Genomic DNA, 18,540 nt, shown 5'->3' with positions numbered 1-18,540 from the left:
GAGATGGGCGCACAACCCTAGAGTCTGTCAAGACTGGCCTGTACGGGCAGGAGTACCTTTACCTTTACCTTTAACCCACTGTACTAGTGGAAGATTGTTTTATCAAACAGCATTACTGATGTTCATAATTTTTTGAAAATTAAATTAAAACCCATAGCGTAGTAATTTCAGATGTAACATGAGTTTGCACACAATGAATGTGGACACAACGAAGGAGGAAGAAATAATTGTCATGATTTTTTAAAAATAAAAACACTCTCTTTTCTTCTACTTGAAAGCGCGTGCTAGGGATCTGTTCCCATTAGTTAATACACATTTTGGATCACGTCTGCAAAATGTACACACTACCTTTTTAGCATGATTACTGCTGCACAAGGGGCAGATGGGGCTCATCAACCTGGTTAGGTATCCCGTTTAGGAGAAGGAAAGCTCAGATCCTAAACCTCCACTGCCTTGCAGGATATATTTAGAAGAAGAAAAGGCTAAGGAGCAAGCCCTACACAAATCCGGGGGGAATTCCTAAGACAACTGGATGAGGCCTTGTGCAGGCAACTCCTGCAGCCAAGCTGGTGCCAAATGTACTACTCTGCTTTCCTTTGGATCAAGTCAGCGAGGCCCAGAGGTGGTGGTGGGGGGTATTGTCGTCTGGGTAGCCTAGGCCCTCCATACACACAGGGAGGTCACTTTAGTGCTGCTAATGCTGTAGTTTGATTTCAGCCCTCCCCTGGAGGCACACTCTGTTGTCTCTTGAGGCAGATGGATGCCAACAACTGGTACACAACTGTTTCCTTGTTACATTGGTAATGGGTAAAAATGACAATTATTTGGATCTTTGATCATATGAGTCAGACCTCCATTAGGAGTGCCATTGCTGGTGTGGGTGGTACCCTCAAGACGTGGACAAGAACCATGTGCATATAGCTGGGCCCTGAAGTACTGATAGAGAATAGTTACTGAGAAAGCTGTGAGTGCTGTGAAACTGGCCTCTCCCTTGTGGAAATTAATGAACCCAGGACCAGAAAAGGCTGCCAAATTCTTCCCTCCTCCCCACAAGCATAACGAAAAGCTGATCCAATAATCAAAGGCAACCAATTCCACGAAAATTGGAGAATTCTGCCCTAATAAAGCTTATATGAAAGCACAGATTAGCAGAACAAGAACTGTGTTCGCTACCCCACTGCTGTGTTTTGTTGCACATATTTAGTACACCACATGTACAAATTCTCAATCCCAGCATCCGAAGGTTTAACAGGTGTATTATATCAGAGTCAGCACAAAAACAGCCTGGTTCTCATGATAACTACTTTTCAAATCAAGTAGCAGAGTAAATGTGACTCCAATCCCCATAACTTATTAGTGGATTTGTTAACGACTCTCACTAGGCAGCCCTAAATGAGCTTCCTCTTGTATTGCCAAATTCTGCCTTTTGGAACATACAGAGCATGTTTTTCAGCTGACTCCAGCTCTTCCTGAAAATATTGTTCTTGATTTCCACAGTGAAAACGATCTCCCTCCCTACAAAAGAAGCTTAGAAAGTCGAATGAGGGGAAATGGTGGGTAAGAAATGAGAAATAGAATGGCAGACATTATGGACAGATCACACAAAGCAATATGAGGTACAAAGCTGATATAAGAGCTTTTTGCAGTAGCTATATTCACAAATTTGGGAACATCACTATGAGTTCTTCTGCCACAGTACAATCAGAACCAATATTACATTTGTCTTACAAAACGTATTTGGCAACTGTGATCCATGAAATTAGACTTGTAGAGAACTTATACCTGCTCCTGGGATAACTGAAATGGATGTGACCAATGTCCTCTGTTAGAAAGAAAGTTTAGTACCAAATGACCCTCCATACAATAAAGGTGCAGTCTAAACTGATATCTGCTATGTGAGTATCCTTTTAAGCCCCCACATCCCAGGTAACTTTCAAGGCTACCATCCAAATGTGGTAAGGAAGGGTCAGGTATACTTGCCAATCATCAGCACAACTGGAAATCTTCCACCAAGATGCACTCAAGTGATCCAGGCACTGATAACATTAGTGAATAATCCTGAACTAGACCACCTGTTGTGGGCTGCCTTCACCAAGGACCACGAGTGCTTCCTGACTACTGCAAAATAACTTACCCACAAATGGGTGGCCATGTGGGTGACCTGTTTCCCACTCCAACCAGTGAAAGCCTCTTTCACTAGCTGGCTGGGGAACTTTCCACATGTGCCCAGACCCTGTGGGATAGCAGGCAACACGGACCGAGGTAGCCAGTCTTGCAATTACCAGATGACAAGTTAACATCCTGACTTGAGACTCTTGAGATCGACTGTCAGAGGAAGCAGGTCTCAGTGCTGAGGGGTGGAAGGCTTGTGTTTTGGACTCTTGTCTGGCTAACATGGTACCCTCTAAACATTTTGGACTACACCTTTCATCTTACTTGACTACCGGCCATGCTGGCTGGGACTGATGGAAGGGCACCTAGTTGCCTATTTCTGCACCGCTCTTACACAGGTGAAACTTTATGCCTCACTGTGTTGAGAACAGAAGCTTCCTCCTTAAACTGGGTGGGGGATAGTTAGTTAGTTAGTCTTTCTTCCTCCTCCTTTTCACCAGGCACATTCTGATAGTTCTACTTTGCATGCTTAACCTCTTGCTTTAAACATTCCTGGGGAACGGTAGAATTCCCAGGGAAATTTTGTAGTTTATCTGAGAAGATCTTATCTCAAGTTTGGAGAGTGGGGACACTAAAAACAGGAAGTAATGTGATGAGCCAATCAGGAAGCTTAGTAAGTAGAGCAGGACAGAGATACGGTAATTAGGCAACGAGCAACCAATGTTTGTTGCGAAGAATGTGTAGTTAGGTGTTTGTTTTTAAAAAAGAAAAACGTTTTAAGAGCTCATGTTTACTTAGAAGTAAGCCTTCAGTTCAATGGGACTTAATTCCTAGTCAACAGAAGTTCATGGCCTTTGGAATTCTCTCTTGAGCAAAGACAGGTTTGGTGCCCACTTTACTGTTAAGGCATCAGGTGAAAAGATTTTAGTTTCCCCAGGCTTTTAAGAATGTCTGGTGTTGGAATTTTTAGCTTAGAGCAGTTTAGATTCTACAGTCCATATGAATGTAAACCTGTGTGCCAATTTGTTGTGGTAGCTGCTATTATTATTATTATTATTATTATTATTATTATTATTAATTGTTTTTCCATTGTTTCTTATGACATTGTTAGCTGCCCTGGGAATCTAAATTTACTGTGCAGGATATAAATTGTATAAATCAATTCATCAGTCAATGAATACATTAAGTAAATAAACAAACTAAAATAAGACAAACGGAAACAACATATAATGAATTAATTAGTAACATGTATTAGGATTTCAACAAGTGCCAGGGAAATTAGCTTTTCTCATACTAGCATATTAGCATACCAGTCATATTAAATTGTAAAAGTTGGGGGTGTGGAGAGAGCATACGTTTTGAGCCACAAAACTTTTAAGGAAGGAACTTGTCCTCATATTGAATTGTCAGCATAAGCTGAACACATTTTTTAAAAAAAGATTTTGAAGAGCTACACTGACTTGTGACTTTTGTGTGTGTGCAAATGTATGTTTAGGATCTGTAGTACAGGGGCAGGAAGTGCACTGCCCAAGCACAAGGCTCTTTTTCCTTCCATATATTGCAAACATCCCAATGTCTTGCACTATTAATGGCTTTTAAACGATTTATGATTTATTTGATGAAATTTTAAATTGGGTGATTTGGTCAGACTCTTGAGGGTTTGTTTTTTTTGTTTTTGCTACTACAAAACTTTTGTAAAGGTCAAATTTATATAAACCATACCCTGACCTTGGGGCATGTTGTTTTGTAAATTGCATACCATCTAAAATGTTAAAGTCATTTTCAGCATTTAGCCAATGTGCGCAAATTATAGCATTTTTAGAGAAGATGGAGCTCATCTTGAAATATATCTGCATTCCACAAGCTGAGTATATTCAGTTTTTGAGCATTTATAAACATGGTAGCACCACTTGTTTTAAATATGGTATCTGGCATGGAATATTAAAAAATGGAAGATTGAGACCTGCTGGTTGGAAGTGCACAAAAAACATCTTGAAACTAGCTGCAATATATCTCACGAACAATATGTGACTATTTCATCTGCATAAATAAACTTGATACCATACGAGCTCCTTCGGTGCTCTGTTTTGAAATATTTCTAAAAATCTTAAAGAGGCTACGTCACCTTCCAAATCTCATGACACTGACTTACCCTGAACACTTGCTCCCCTTTTCATTATAGCAAGCTGCTCTCGCATATAACATAAAACAAATGCACTTGTATGTTGGAGGGTATATTGAAGTGGCAGTCAGGAATCTAGCGACATTGGCATCAAATTTTATGATGCTTTAATTTTGGCTTGGATTGAACAATCTGTATATGAATTGAATATGCCCTTATGGATATTGGTGTTAAGTGTGGCAAGGCTGCTACACATTGAGTGTGCAGGATCATAAAAAAGAAAGATTTTTCTAACACTGTATACCCTGAACCTCAGGAAACTATTGACGTGGGATTTATAGGGGTGTGGGAATGGGTAGGGAGTGAGAACTAGCTGATTTCTATTGTTGGAAAGCAGAGTATTGTGGGGGATAGATGGGTGAACCATTAAAAATGCAAAAACAAATGTGTTGGGGTGGGGTTTATATCCCAAGGTGCATTCTTATTTATTTATTTAATTTCTATCCTGTTCTGTAATTTCATATAAAACTATCTATGCCGTGTGCAAAATCTCAATTAAAACCAGAACAGTAATATGATCAAAGCATAATGCATTAAAGAAACAGAAATGCAGTGGTACCTCGGGTTAAGTACTTAATTCATTCCGGAGGTCCATTCTTAACCTGAAACTGTTCTTAACCTGAAGCACCTCTTTAGCTAATGGGGCCTCCCGCTGCCGCTGCTGAAGCACGATTTCTGTTCTCAACCTGAAGCAAAGTTCTTAACCTGAAGCACTATTTTTGGGTTAGCGGAGTATGTAACCTGAAGCGTATGTAACCTAAAGCGTATGTAACCCGAGGTACCACTGTACAGAATGGGTCGTCTGAGAAAAAGGCTATAAAAACAGTAAATCATTTTCATATGAAGGCTGAAAAGAAGTAGAACTGAAACAACCTATTCTTAAGTAGCTCAGGATAGTCAATATGTCTCAAAACCAAACCAAGGCTGTGATGTCAGAAGAAGTGTGCTTCCCGGAGGTTTTTATTTGGAAAAAAATCTTGCTTATATTTCTTCCTTTTCCAGAAACTTATTGCAGAGGTTTTTGGTGGGTTTGGATTTTTTTTGTTCTACAGTATTTTGTTTTCGCACATTGCTTGAAGTAAAAATAAGAATAACTTTTAAAAATATTATCACTGTATCCTCAGTTGGTTATTTCAAATGTCATTTCTAGATTTTGAAATATTTAATCATTTGCAGTTGCTTAAGACAAAAAAGCACAGCAGCAGCAAAATCCAGCCAGTTTGGAGGATATTTTTTGGTACCAGAATGAAAACTACAAATGGTAAGTTCTCAGAATTTCAGGGCAATGTTTACTACTGTGCATGTGACAATGCAATAGAAGGACTATATTATAGGTCTGTGGGTGTGTAAATTCTGCAACAAATATGCACTGAGAGTGTAACTGTAACCACAAAGGTCTATGTTACCATTAAAATATACTGCAGCAAGAGATGATTGCATGGAAAGCTGGAACTGCCCTACCTGAGCCAGGAAGGCTGATATTCTATCAGCTAAATGGATCCTTTTGGAAAACAAACTACAGAATTAAGCACACATAACACATAACACATCAATCAGAAAATAAGTACTGTACCGTTACTTTACCACGTACCTATGGGACCGCCTCTCCTGTTATGCCCCGCAGAGGACCTTAAGGTCCACAAATGACAACACTTTGGAGGTCCCAAGCCGCAAGGTGGTTAGATTGGTCTCAACTAGGGCCAGGGCCTTTTCAGTACTGGCCCCGACTTGGTGGAACGCTCTGTCACAAGAGACTAGGGCCCTGCGGGACTTGACATCTTTCAGCAGGCCTGCAAGACAGAGCTGTTCCACCTGGCCTTTGGTTTGGACTCAGTCTGACCCTTGTTTCCCTCCCCTTATGGTTTTGATCTATGGGCCACTTTTAAAATGAGGCTGCATTATAAATTGTATTTTAACCTGTATTTTTAATTGGTTCCCCCCCATTATATTTTTATTGTAATTTTACTAGTGTTAGGCCCCCTGAGCCTGGCTCTGGCCAGGGAGGGCGGGGTATAAATAAAATTTATTATTATTATTAATCAATAGAGCTGGAGTGTATGTGTCAACTCTCCCACCTGCTGCCTAGCAAGTAATGCAACTCAAATACTTTGATAGTATGTATAGTGGGAAATTAGGAACTTCCAGTGATAATGCTCTTTCCATTCTCATTCTCCTACAGTGTAGGAGTCATAGATTTACAGTGCCACTGAGCTGATGGTAAGGCTTCCATCAGTGGAATGGAGAGGGAAGCAATTTTCCTGTGATTCTCCATTCCCCTGTAGCACTCCCCACTAAATCTGCTCCAGAAGGCATCCCCAAAACACACATGTGGAGCAGATGTAGGTTAAGTGTGAGGGACTGCAGACAGGAGGGAGAATTGCTGAAAATTGTTCCCTCCTTGAACAGGGAGGGAAGCAACTTTATTCCATTTTTAAAATAAAATAATATTCCATGGTTTAAAGTATGACTATATATATATTTTAAAAGAAAATGGCTCCCCGCATCAGTCCGCTGATGTAACTTTACTCTCAGTTGAGCAATACCGCTAGATACAATGCTAAGGGTGGAAAATACTTTCTGGTTCTCACTGAAAAACAAACATCATATTAGTTATAAAAGCAGTCAGTGCATCTTTAATATTTAGGCATCAATGCTACGAATGCATGATTCCCAGCAGTAGTGAAAAAATGCACTACAGGTACTATATCATCTGTGCCATTTAACAAGATTGATCAATGCCTCCTTTTGGTTTAATTGTGACAACACTTAGCCAACTAAAAATAATTAAATGCACACAAAAAATTTTTAGAGCCCTGAGGATATTTTGGAGGGAAAAATACTGCCAAAGGCTTTTGCTTTAGAGCTTCAGTTGCATTTAATGCAATTTTTATCAATAACTCAGCAGCTCATATTACTACAGCCCCATTGAAATTTTCATGCTGGGAAATCTAATTCATCCAATACATGAATCCATCACTTACAGTGCCTCTTTCTCAAATGCTATAAAACTTCCAAACCCATAGATTTGTCTCCAACAAAAAATAACATGAAGGGGCCTTTCAATCAATAATGGAATCCCTCTGATTCTGGTACCGGCTGAATATTTTCTCCAACTTTGCTTTTGTTCTTCTGGGTAGAGGCCCACAAGGGAAAGAGCTTGTTTTCACTCGCAGCCTCATCAATACCTAAATCCTGGTGAACAAGTGACACTGAGAAGCTGTAATCAATAGCTCCCTCTGCGTTTTTTCTTCTGGTCAAATGGTTCAGCACTACTGACAGGCTTGACACTTAGAACATGATGCTAAATCTTTATCAACAGCCAGCTAGGTGACTGGCAGAACAAGACTCAGGGTGGTCATTAACGCTCGTGGCAATCTGTGAATAAACTAACTCCTCAATAATGTGTTTGTTTAGAAAAAGGTGAGGGGGAAAAAACTCCCTGCACAATGTATTGATTGCTTTTGAACTGCATTTAGCAATTTCAGTCTGAGGATGGAACAGAATGTTGCACAACTGTGATGCTCTGCTTGTTAGGGGTTTTCAATTTGATACAGCGGAAAACTGACCATCCTATTATACTGGTTGATAGACTGAATAGTTACAGAAAGCTGCCAAACTGTCAAAAATAGATCAGGGAGGCCATAATGGAAACAGCTGAAATATCAAGTTATAACACACAACAGAAATCACACTTAGCAAAAAATAATCTTTCGGTTTGTTCATGTCCTATTGCTTTTTCTCCCCCCGTTCTGTGATAGAAACAAATACTGTAATATGAACCAGCATGTGTTCCAGTTTTATTGCTAGCCACCTAAGGAATTAATGCACAACTAGGTTTATGTGCGTACCACATTCCAAATCAATGCTTCACAATCTTCTCTTAAATGCACAATTACTCCATTCAGTCTTGAATGTTTTAAACATTTTGACTGAATAACACACTTCACTTATGCTAGATCGATGTTAGTGTCAGGTTTTAGCTTGAATGATAACATAAGCATATAAAATTGGCAACAACAAAAATCCTAGGCAGTTACTGCAGCTTGTACTAGCAGTTCTACTGAACATACGATATTTAAGTCATAGAAGAATCATTTATGATAGTCTTGGACTAATCAGCCCAACATTCTCCAATTCCCAGGGGTCTGTATGATTTCTTTTTGATCTTCCCATCCTATTCTAATGAGATTTTTAATTGAACTTTATGGGTTCCTTTTAAGGACTGCAGCCATCACAATCCATCTAAACTGCAGTAAACTATTTGAAGTTTTCTTCACAAAAAGGTGAGCCATCTCCACCAAGTCCTTGGCATAATTTAAAGCAAAGATGTTGCATCTCTCAGCTGCTGCCGGCACCTTTTCCACCTTCTCATAAAGTTGAAGGTCAGTGTATGAATTATGTGATCAACCAAACTACAAAAGGAGACCTGTAGAATGCACACTCCAGAAATTAAGTGGGCAAGATCTGCAGTGTGAAATAACACTTTTTCTTAGGGAAACAAATCAGGGATATTAGAAATATCGACTCTCATAGCCTTTTTAAAAAGTCTGATTTCTAGTAACACTCCAATTCCAGATCCTCACAAGATCATGTTTTCCTATATTAGCAAAGACAATTCGGACTGGTGTCTGTACAAATTGTAAATAAGGTCATTTTTTATACAGTGCCTTTTTTCTAAAAAAAAATGTTTAGGGCTACTCTCATTTCCCTACTCATATTGAAATACTGCACTTCAATGAGGCCAAGCCTAAATTCACAAAATGTTTAGGGGTATGTGTCCCCCCACGTCCCCCCAGAAAAAAGCACTGATTTTATATATACTGGTTGCATTGTGTTTTGTGAATGCAATGAAATGCTTTGCAATAGCCCAATAATATGTATTCTTTCTGCAAAAAGCACTATACTAATTAAGCAATCTCTTGTGGGTCCATGGGCTCCAATGCCTATATCGTCCATATTCATGTCAATTCAGAGGACAAGCTCTAGGTGTGCAAAGGCATCCATTCATAGAGCTGTCTTCTCGATTGAAGAAGAGTTTCATGTATGCACTGAAATCTAGACTGATGGAAATAATTTTATATATTTTGTTTTAATGTTAAGTGCAGTATTTGCAAAACTTTTACAGTTAAATTTGATATTTATTTATTTAAGAGCATGTATAAAATGCTTAGCATTTTAAAAAATCTCTAAGTGGAATACTCTATGTACAATACAGAAACAATATCTAGTGAAACAAAATACAACCTAAAACCAATGAGACAACAGACTAAAAGCACATAATACAAAGATTCATAGACATAAAAAAAAAAAAGAGTCTGATGTTCTAGATCTGGAAAAACATGGACAAAAAGAGAAATATTTGCAAAACATCTGAAGCAACTGCTGGTTCCTCTTCACATATGGTAGAGGGAAGGTCACGCCACGAATCAGGGGCAACAGCAGAAAATGCTTGTCTTTGAGTCATTATCCTACAATATTCTTGCATTGTTCTGCTCCTGAATAAGCTCACGTACCAGGGCAACGGCAGAGGACAAGATGGTTGGACAGCGTTCTCGAAACTACCAGCATGAGTTTGACCAAACTGTGGGAGGCAGTGAAAGACAGGAGTGCCTGGCGGGCTCTGGTCCATGGGGTCACGAAGAGTCAGACACAACTAAATGACTAAACAACAACAACCAGGGCAACCAAGGGGAATTCCATCCCCAAACTGGGCCCAAACCCAGAATGAAATGGGTTGAGATAATCAGTTTCCTCCAAGAATATCTGCAACTGGACTGCCTCCACCCTTTCAAGTACCTTACCCATAAAAGGGATATTAATGACCAGGGAGTAGTTGTCAAGTTCTTCAGGGTCCAGGAAGAGCTTCTTTACAAGTTGGCCACCCTACCACCCCCCTTCAAGGAACCAGGCACCTCACTCACCCACACACCAAGATGAGTTAACCACTCCCTGGACCTACCTGGCCAGCCCCTCTCAGCTAGCTGGCCCACTACTCAAAGATGTAATGTAGGCAGAAAAGTAAGCCTTATCTGCCACCTTCACCGCCATGTAGGAGGCACGGCTCTGTGCTCTGATCAACTTTGCACTTTGACTCTTACACTACTTGTCCTCTAGCCTTTTCCCTGGAAAACAAGGAAGCCTACCAGGCTCCACAGTTTCAGAGGGGGGCCCAGGAGCAATCAGGTCAACAGCCTGACACTCTTCACTATTTCATAGAAACACCAAAGGCATTGAGAGGATCACCAGCTTTGGTTTGTAGAAAATCCTCCATAGCATTCAGGAATCCCTGGGATTCCATACCTTTCCAGGGGTGAGTAGCATTCGAGAATCCCTGGGATTCCATACCTTTCCAGGGGTGAGTCGGCAACCCCTTGTAGATGGGGATTGGAGCTGTAAAACCAACATTTCACCAGACAATGGCCTGTCTATGATAATGGAGAAAATTCACCCCTCTCCTATTCAGCCAACTCCACTCACACCGTGCATCAAGGCTGTGTCCTACCCTATGATGAAAACTTGTGACAACGCCATGGTTGCCATGAAATCCTGAGCTGGTATAGTCAAGATAGGCTTGGCATGGATATTGAAGTCTCCCAGAACTCTCCCTGGGGTTCTCCAACACTACACTTCAGCCCGCCTCAGCCAGCTAGGCCCACCTCAGGCAACAAAGTGGATGGTACAACACCAACAGCTCCAATCTGTCCTGCTGGTCAACACAAGGCACAGGTCCTCAAAGCCTACCTCAGAATTGAGAAGCTTCATAGTGAGCATGAAGGAAATTTTATGGACTACAGCAAGTGCTGTATGCTAAGGTGGAGATGTCTGAATTAGCTTCATACTCTCTCTATATGTAGCTTCAGCTTCTTTCAATCTATGCCCAAGCTGTGTAACGGTGGAAGAGACTCATGATACTAGCAGTCATATTGAGTGCAAATGAGTCTTGAAGGTAAAGAGCAGGAGCAACATACCACACAAACCTTCCCATTCTCACTCAGAATCAGTTGCTACTAGCTGTTCCAGGACTCAGCTCTGCCAAGTTGCCCCACATGACCAGTACCCATGCACCCCAGACTCCAGTGTTTGAATGTGGGGTATCATGACTCAAAAGCATTAAAAAAATATTGCTTTCCAGGTTCTAGGACTGAGCTCTGGCATGGAAAATTCTGGTTCAGATTTAGCCCTGGCTGCTTCTGCCTTTCTTTGGGCAACATAGTGATGGATGGATGATTGATTGATACCGCTGAACCATTAGCTCTGGTGCTAGTACACGAAGTTCAAAAGGCTGCAGGGCTTTGGATCAGTTGTTGCATCAAAATGCAATTAAATGCTGCAGAGAAAATATATGATGGGGATGCTGCTACTATTTAGGGGCTTTCCACCCCCATAAAGGGGAGACGCTTTCAAATGTAAACCAAAGCAAAGCATTTCAAGGCCTGAATCCTTCCCACCCCCCCTTCCCTGTCCTTTGATAATGAAAGCAAATCAGTAAGGTCATTCTAAAACTTTGTTGCCAGCACCTAGATAGCTTCACACTTACAACATAGGTCACAATAACAAATGTCAGCCAATTCTCATGCCAAGGTAATAATATGAAATTAAAAAATATCTGAGGCAATTGTCAGGCACACGTCACTAATGGGGCAAAAATGACTAAACTAATGTATAATTATATCCCTAGCTTGCTACAACTAAAAGGCTGTGTTCTGCATTGCCTAAATTGGTGAGAGTCTTTAATGGAGCTATGCCACAGGAATACGGAGACAATGTGACTTGCTGTGTGAAGGAGGCTGGAACGTGCCTGCCTCCCAAAATCCAGAACCTGACACACTGGGGATCCAAGTCAAACTTGTTCCTATATGAGTGCAGAGGGCATTTTGCCCTTTCACACCATATGAGCTCATGTAACCAGAACTGTTTGCAGGTAATGAAACAAAATGTGTTACCACCCTAATGCCATTAAGAATCTAAAAGACGATCTCACCTCTGAGTGGGACTCGTACCTATCCAAAAAGCATAAGCCTTTTATTTCATTGAAGAAAAAGAAAAAGAAAAAAGAAAAAGAAAGGAAAATGAACTAAATTTGTACAGGTGGATGCATTAAAATAAATGCAGCACTCCTATTTCAAATAAATGATGGGGGAAATAAATCATATTAAACTGGTTTATGCATTAATGCTGATTAAAAACACTTACTGACCTTATTACTCATGGGTAGAGTAGTTTTCACAGCAGATATATTTAATCTAATGACATTTAGCCCGCAAAGCTTTCTATCTAAAACCACCATCTTCCATCAACTTTATTTTAAAAGTTGACATGAACTTACAGGATTGCTTCTCATTGCTCCTCCCACAGCTCTGGCTGCCTTGCTGTTGCCTGCCAGGTCCGCTAATTGCTTGTAAGAAACTGCCTCTCCAAATTTCACATCTCTCAACAGGGTCCACAACACTTCTCTGGTGAATGAAGCTGAAAAGGAAAAATAAAAGAAAAATAAAAAAGGAAGAAGCAACACAATGTTCAGAAGCAAGGCTTTTTTTTTTTTTTAATCTACCCAAGATAAAAATAGTCAGGAAGACTGACATTTAAACTAGGGTATGAAGAGCAACATTTTTCTCTTTCGAATTAGCACACCAATCAGTTCTATTATTGTGTTCTATATTTAAATTCATGATTATTAGAGACTGTGCTCCAAGTAATTGATCACTATTAAAAAGGCATTCAGTGCTTTGATTTTCCTATATTTTTAATTTGCTTCCAGTACAATTATCCTGTTAACACATACAATGTGCTTTCCCATTAAATTGGCAGAGTATAAATTAGCATACAGTCAAATTAAAAAAAAAAAAAGAGGGGGAGGAAGGGAATAACTGGCGGTACTTATTTTATAAAGCTTGTATTTCCTAATTTCAAACTTCAGCTGGGTCACACTATAAAGGAAGCCCTACAGCCAGCAGACCATATTACCCTAGCTGACTGTTTTTATTTTTTATTTTACCCCCAGCAAAGACCCTCTAGCTACCATTTAGCATTCTAGATATCAGAAACTGCCTGTGTCTCTGAAAATTTGCTGCACATTTAAATGGGGGAAGAAGAAAAAAACTCCTGTTAGAAATGAAAGACTTATTAATTTTCTGTCTAGTTACACTTGATTTTCATATTGTTCTTAATAAGGCATGGAGGGAAGCAAAAGAAGCTGGCAACCTGCTAACGTAGCTGCTGGCACATAATGAGACATTCATCTATGGCAGGGGTTAGCAAACTTTTTCAGCAGGGGGCCAGTGCACTGTCCCTCAGACCTCGTGGGGGGGCAGAATATATTTTGGAAAAAAATAATATTAACAAATTCCTATGCCCCACAAATAATCCAGAGACGCATTTTAAATAAAAGCACACATTCTACTCATGTAAAAACACCAGGCAGGCCCCACAAATAACCCAGAGATGCATTTTAAATAAAAGCACACATTCTACTCATGTAAAAACATGCTGATTCCAGGACTGTCTACGGGCCGGATTTAGAAAGTGATTGGGCCGGATCCTGCCCCCGGGCCTTAGTTTGCCTACCCATGATCTATGGTGATTAAAAATTGCCTGTGGTTGACCAGGCATGATCCAACTACAGGCACCTTTGCAGCAGATGGCGCTTTGCTGAGTTTTCTCCAGTCTGAAACTGTGGTGCACCTGCGCTGCCCAAGTCTAACACACATAGACCTACTTTAAACATTACAGTGGTACCTTGGTAAGTCGAACGGCTTGGCTCCCGAACAAATTGGCTCCTGAACGCCACAAACCCAGAAATGAGTGTTCTGTTCTGGTTTGCGAATGTTTTTGTGGAAGCCGAACGTCCTATGCGGCTTCTGATTGAGTGCAGGAAGCTCCTGCAGCCAATCAGAAGCGGTGCCTTTGTTTTTGAACTGTACAAGAATACCTTAGGAGCTGCTTTTCTTGTAGAGTCATCCCAATCAGCTGCTGAAATGTTTGAAGGCCTATAACCAAAAGGGTTCTGCCAAGCTGGTGTGTTGGAAAAATTCACGTTACTGACTGTGTCCACATGGGCCCAGAGAGTGTCTTTGGAAAAGAGAGCATTAGTCCACCACTTTTCCTTCTCAGAAGTTGAAACAAAAAAGAAGAGTTTGATGCACTATGCCTAGGTAGAAACATAACAGTCTCATTCACCTCACTATGGTGAGAAAATGGGGAAATTTCACATCTGCTCTGAGCTGCATTTCCCCATGTTTCTTCCTCCACCTTGCATCCAAGCAGAGAGCTAAAAAGGCACACTGAATCATCGAACACGCAAACTAGAGAGTTCACCTTACCATGGATCACCCCCCCCCAAAAAAAACCCTTCTACTTGAAAGACAATGGCAGTGAGGAAGCTCAAGCTAAAATGGCAGGCAGTGCTTTTGAGGCTAACAAACAAGATTTTCAGGAGGATAAATTACTTTTCTATTCTATCAATATAACAAAAAAGTCATTCACACAATATGCAGTCTGGAAAAAGTATTCTCTCTTTGTTCTGAAACCCACCTACTTTTATGTTTGTTTTAAATAATATTTTAAAAAAATCACTTCTTAACTGAACAGAATGATAATCACTTCATTGAAAAAAAATCTGTTTAGCTTTTATTATAACATTAAGCAAATTAAACATCAGCATAATCCAGGTGATACTAGAAAAGGGTCATCAAAGAAATTAACTTTGTTGTTCATTAATTTACATGGATTAGTAGAGGGCGAAGAGATAGCAAATCTGCTCTAGTTTTTTATGATATAATTTCAAACTGTACACCATTTGTGGCACTAGGGTGACTTTGGGGTTAATCAGACTGATTTGTCCTTTTAATTGCTTTCTATTCAAAGAAAATTCATTAGATAATGTTCTCTTCAAAATTCATGAATCAATTTAACTGAAGAAACCATATTAACAGCTTTGGGTTCATTAGCACATGGAGTTGTGTTACTAGCTGATTGCTAGGAGAGTTTCCTTAGGCAAACAGATTTTGTTTACTGTCATTTCTTTAGAAAGGCCTATTTTGAAATCCAATTGCAACAAGGGAAGAGGGGATTCCCCCCATTCCATTTCATTATTCTTCTGTGGGTTGGGCTGTGCCCCCACGCGCTGCTCTGCCTGCCTTTTGATTTTGCAAGGTGAATTTTGATAATTAATTTTGGAAACAGGGGGCTCTTATCAGTTTGCGCTTGACTTAAGCTTTCCATCCTTTCATGTGATGCATACTGGGAAATGTAGTCTTGCAGCCACCCACAGCAGGCTCAGCTGATGGCAATTGCCCCCCCTCCGCCCCCCCGGCAGTCTCCCTGTCAGGTTAATGACTCCTCGGGGCAGGTCCTGAAGATATATTCTGTGCGGCACAAAAGCAGTGCACCACCACAGCAGAAGCCAACTGGAATCAAAAGCAGGCTGATGTTATAAAAGCAGCTTGCGTAAAAATGTTAGGAGTGGAACATTAAAAGACAGCAAACACAGGGCAAGAGCAAAGGAACAGTTCTTGCAACGAAGTAAGCAAGCGCCCCCCAAACTTCTGTACAGTGACTAGTTAATCTGGAATCAGGGGTGAGCAGTGAGACAGACAAGTTTATGGATGATACCAAACTATTTAGGTTAGTAAAAATCCAGGTGGATCTCTACAGAGAGACTACAAAATGACCAGTGGATAGTCATTGTAAGTAAATGTAAAGCAAGATTTGGGAAGCTTTTTTTTAAAGCCCGAAGTCTGCATTCACTTGGGCCCAACCCTCACCGCAGGAGGCTGCATGCCAGTGGTGGAGCGTGGCCAACAAAAGAGTGGACAGGGCTGGGGAGGTATGTTATTTGGTACTGCTCACATTGATCCAGAGCAGACTCAAAAATGCATACCTAACAAGGTAGTGGGAGGCGCCACCCCACACTCATATGCTCATACATGCCCCATGCACACACCACTTGCACATTTCCAGGCGCTAACAGAGAATTCAGTGTGTGTGTGTGTGTGAGACGGTCTCAGAGCTGCTTCCCTTAAAATAACTACAGTGGTACCTCGGGTTAAGTACTTAATTCGTTCTGGAGGTCCGTACTTAACCTGAAACTGTTCTTAACCTGAAGCAGCACTTTAGCTAATGGGGCCTCCTGCTGCTGCCACGCCGCCAGAGCACGATTTCTGTTCTCATCCTGAAGCAAAGTTCTTAACCTGAAGCCCTATTTCTGGGTTAGCGGAGTCTGTAACCCGAAGCCTATGTAACCTGAAGCGTATGTAACCTGAAGCGTATGTAACCCGAGGTACCACTGTATTGTGTTTGCTGCCTACAGGATGAAATTAACATTTCAGATACATTTTTAAATGATGCTTGTGCATGTTTATAAAATCATTCTCTCTCTCTCTCTCTCTCTCTTTCTCTGTGTGTGTGTGTGTGTGTGTGTGTGTATAAATGTATCTGAAATTTTAATTTCATCCTGTAGGCAGCAAACACAATAATTAGTTTAAGGCAAGCAGCTCTGTGACTGTGCCAAATATTTTATTACTAAATTCTCTGCTAGTGCCTGAAAATATAATCTACTCAAAATGAGGTGGCTGACCTTCCCAAATGTTCAATATGGATGCAAATATTGGCCATGGCTAAATATATAGGAAAAATATGCACTGATATCCACATTCTCTGTTTATAGTCCAAGGTAATGAAGAAAGTAAGGACATTCCACTGAACCCATACAAACCTATGAGCAATGCAAGCTCCACTTGTTACATCTTTTCCCCCTTATCTGCCAAGCATTGCAAGACTGCCCCACCCCAAACCCGCCAAGATGGGAAATTTATGGTTAAGCCTAGATTTTGTTTTCCCTGCAAGGTCTGGGTAGGGCAGCTTTATAAAACTGGGATGCAGAAAAACAGTTCACCCCCCAAGGGCAGAAAGGGTTCTACCTGCTGAGCAGTAGGTTAGATGAGTGTTCAATGAATGCATGTTTCAATGACTGCTGTTAACATAAACAAATCCATTGGTAATGCATTGAAGATATACACCAGAAGGTCTTCAAAATGCTCCTAACTAGCTTTCATGTATTACTTTACGACAAAGTAAGATTCTTCTGACGCAGAGATTCAGTGTAGCTGTACATAGGCAGTACCCTTCTTCAATAATTGTTGTTATATCCAGGGACACTTGCTTTCCCAATTACCGTATTTTTGTGTGTATAAGACTAGCCCCCCCCAATAACGTCAAAAATCAGGGGATGTCTTATACACAGGGCCACCCCCCATTTTCTTAAATCTGAGTCCCCCAAAATAAAAGGTAAAGGTAAAGGGACCCCTGACCATTAGGTCCAGTCGTGACCAACTCTGGGGTTGCGGCAACTCATCTCACTTTATTGGCTGAGGGAGCCGGCGTACAGCTTCCGGGTTATGTGGCCAGCATGACTAAGCCGCTTCTGGCGAACCAGAGCAGCACATGGAAAACGGTTTACCTTCCCGCCGGAGCGGTACCTATTTATCTACTTGCACTTTGACATGCTTTTGAACTGCTAGATTGGCAGGAGCTGGGACCGAGCAAAGGGAGGTCACCCCGTCGCGGGGATTCAAACCGCCGACCTTCTGATCGGCAAGTCCTAGACACTGTGGTTTAACCCACAGTGCCACCCGCGTCCCTCTCCCCCAAAATAGGGGGCGTCTTATACATGGGGGTGTCTTATAGACAGAAAAATACGGTATTTGGAGCAATGTTAAGGATTACAAAGCACCCGTAGTTTTCTCATATGAGAGCAGCTTCTTCCAGGTCATTTTTGCAAATGTATGGACTCTGCTGCAAACTGATGCTTTTGGATAGGCAAACAAATTACAGAGGAGCAACAGGATTATGAAAATGTTTAAATTCCAGATATGCCCTCTAATATAAATTTGTGGGTCAGGTGGAAACACATTCTTTTAAAAAAATGACAATTTCTTAAGTGTCAACTTCATTAGTTGAGGCTGGTTTTCCTACCATACATAGAGAGAGCTGTGGACGAGATAGATATCAAGGCTTCTTTAACCCCCTTTCATCTTGCATTATTTTCTTTCATTCTGTTTCCCTTTGGCAAGTTTAGTTGCCGCCTTCGCTACAGCTCTGACTGCGTTCCTGCTGCTTCCAACATTGTAGATAAATCTACCTGACAGGGGATGCTGCGGAGAGGCAAAAGTCCATTCCTTATTTAAAAGGACACAATAGATATTTTGCCTCTCAAAAGATATGTATGGTGAGAAAATCTGAGTTCATAC

At 40.9% G+C, this 18,540-nt stretch overlaps 1 protein-coding gene across 4 annotated transcripts in view; it reads right to left on the bottom strand.

The window, feature by feature from the left end:
- Nucleotides 1-18,540, bottom strand: part of MGMT (O-6-methylguanine-DNA methyltransferase) — a 173,774-nt gene that overhangs the window by 3,388 nt on the left and 151,846 nt on the right. For all 4 annotated transcript variants that reach the window (XM_077930374.1, XM_077930375.1, XM_077930373.1 and 1 more), the window contains exon 5: nt 12,621-12,760. In XM_077930374.1, coding sequence (XP_077786500.1) covers nt 12,621-12,760 — 140 coding nt within the window. The remainder of the gene's footprint in view (nt 1-12,620; nt 12,761-18,540) is intronic.

Source organism: Podarcis muralis, chromosome 6 (assembly GCF_964188315.1).
Source record: "Podarcis muralis chromosome 6, rPodMur119.hap1.1, whole genome shotgun sequence".
Classification (NCBI taxonomy): domain Eukaryota; kingdom Metazoa; phylum Chordata; class Lepidosauria; order Squamata; family Lacertidae; genus Podarcis; species Podarcis muralis.
The sequence above is the reverse complement of the archived record's forward strand: the minus strand, read 5'-3'. Positions and strand labels throughout refer to the sequence as shown.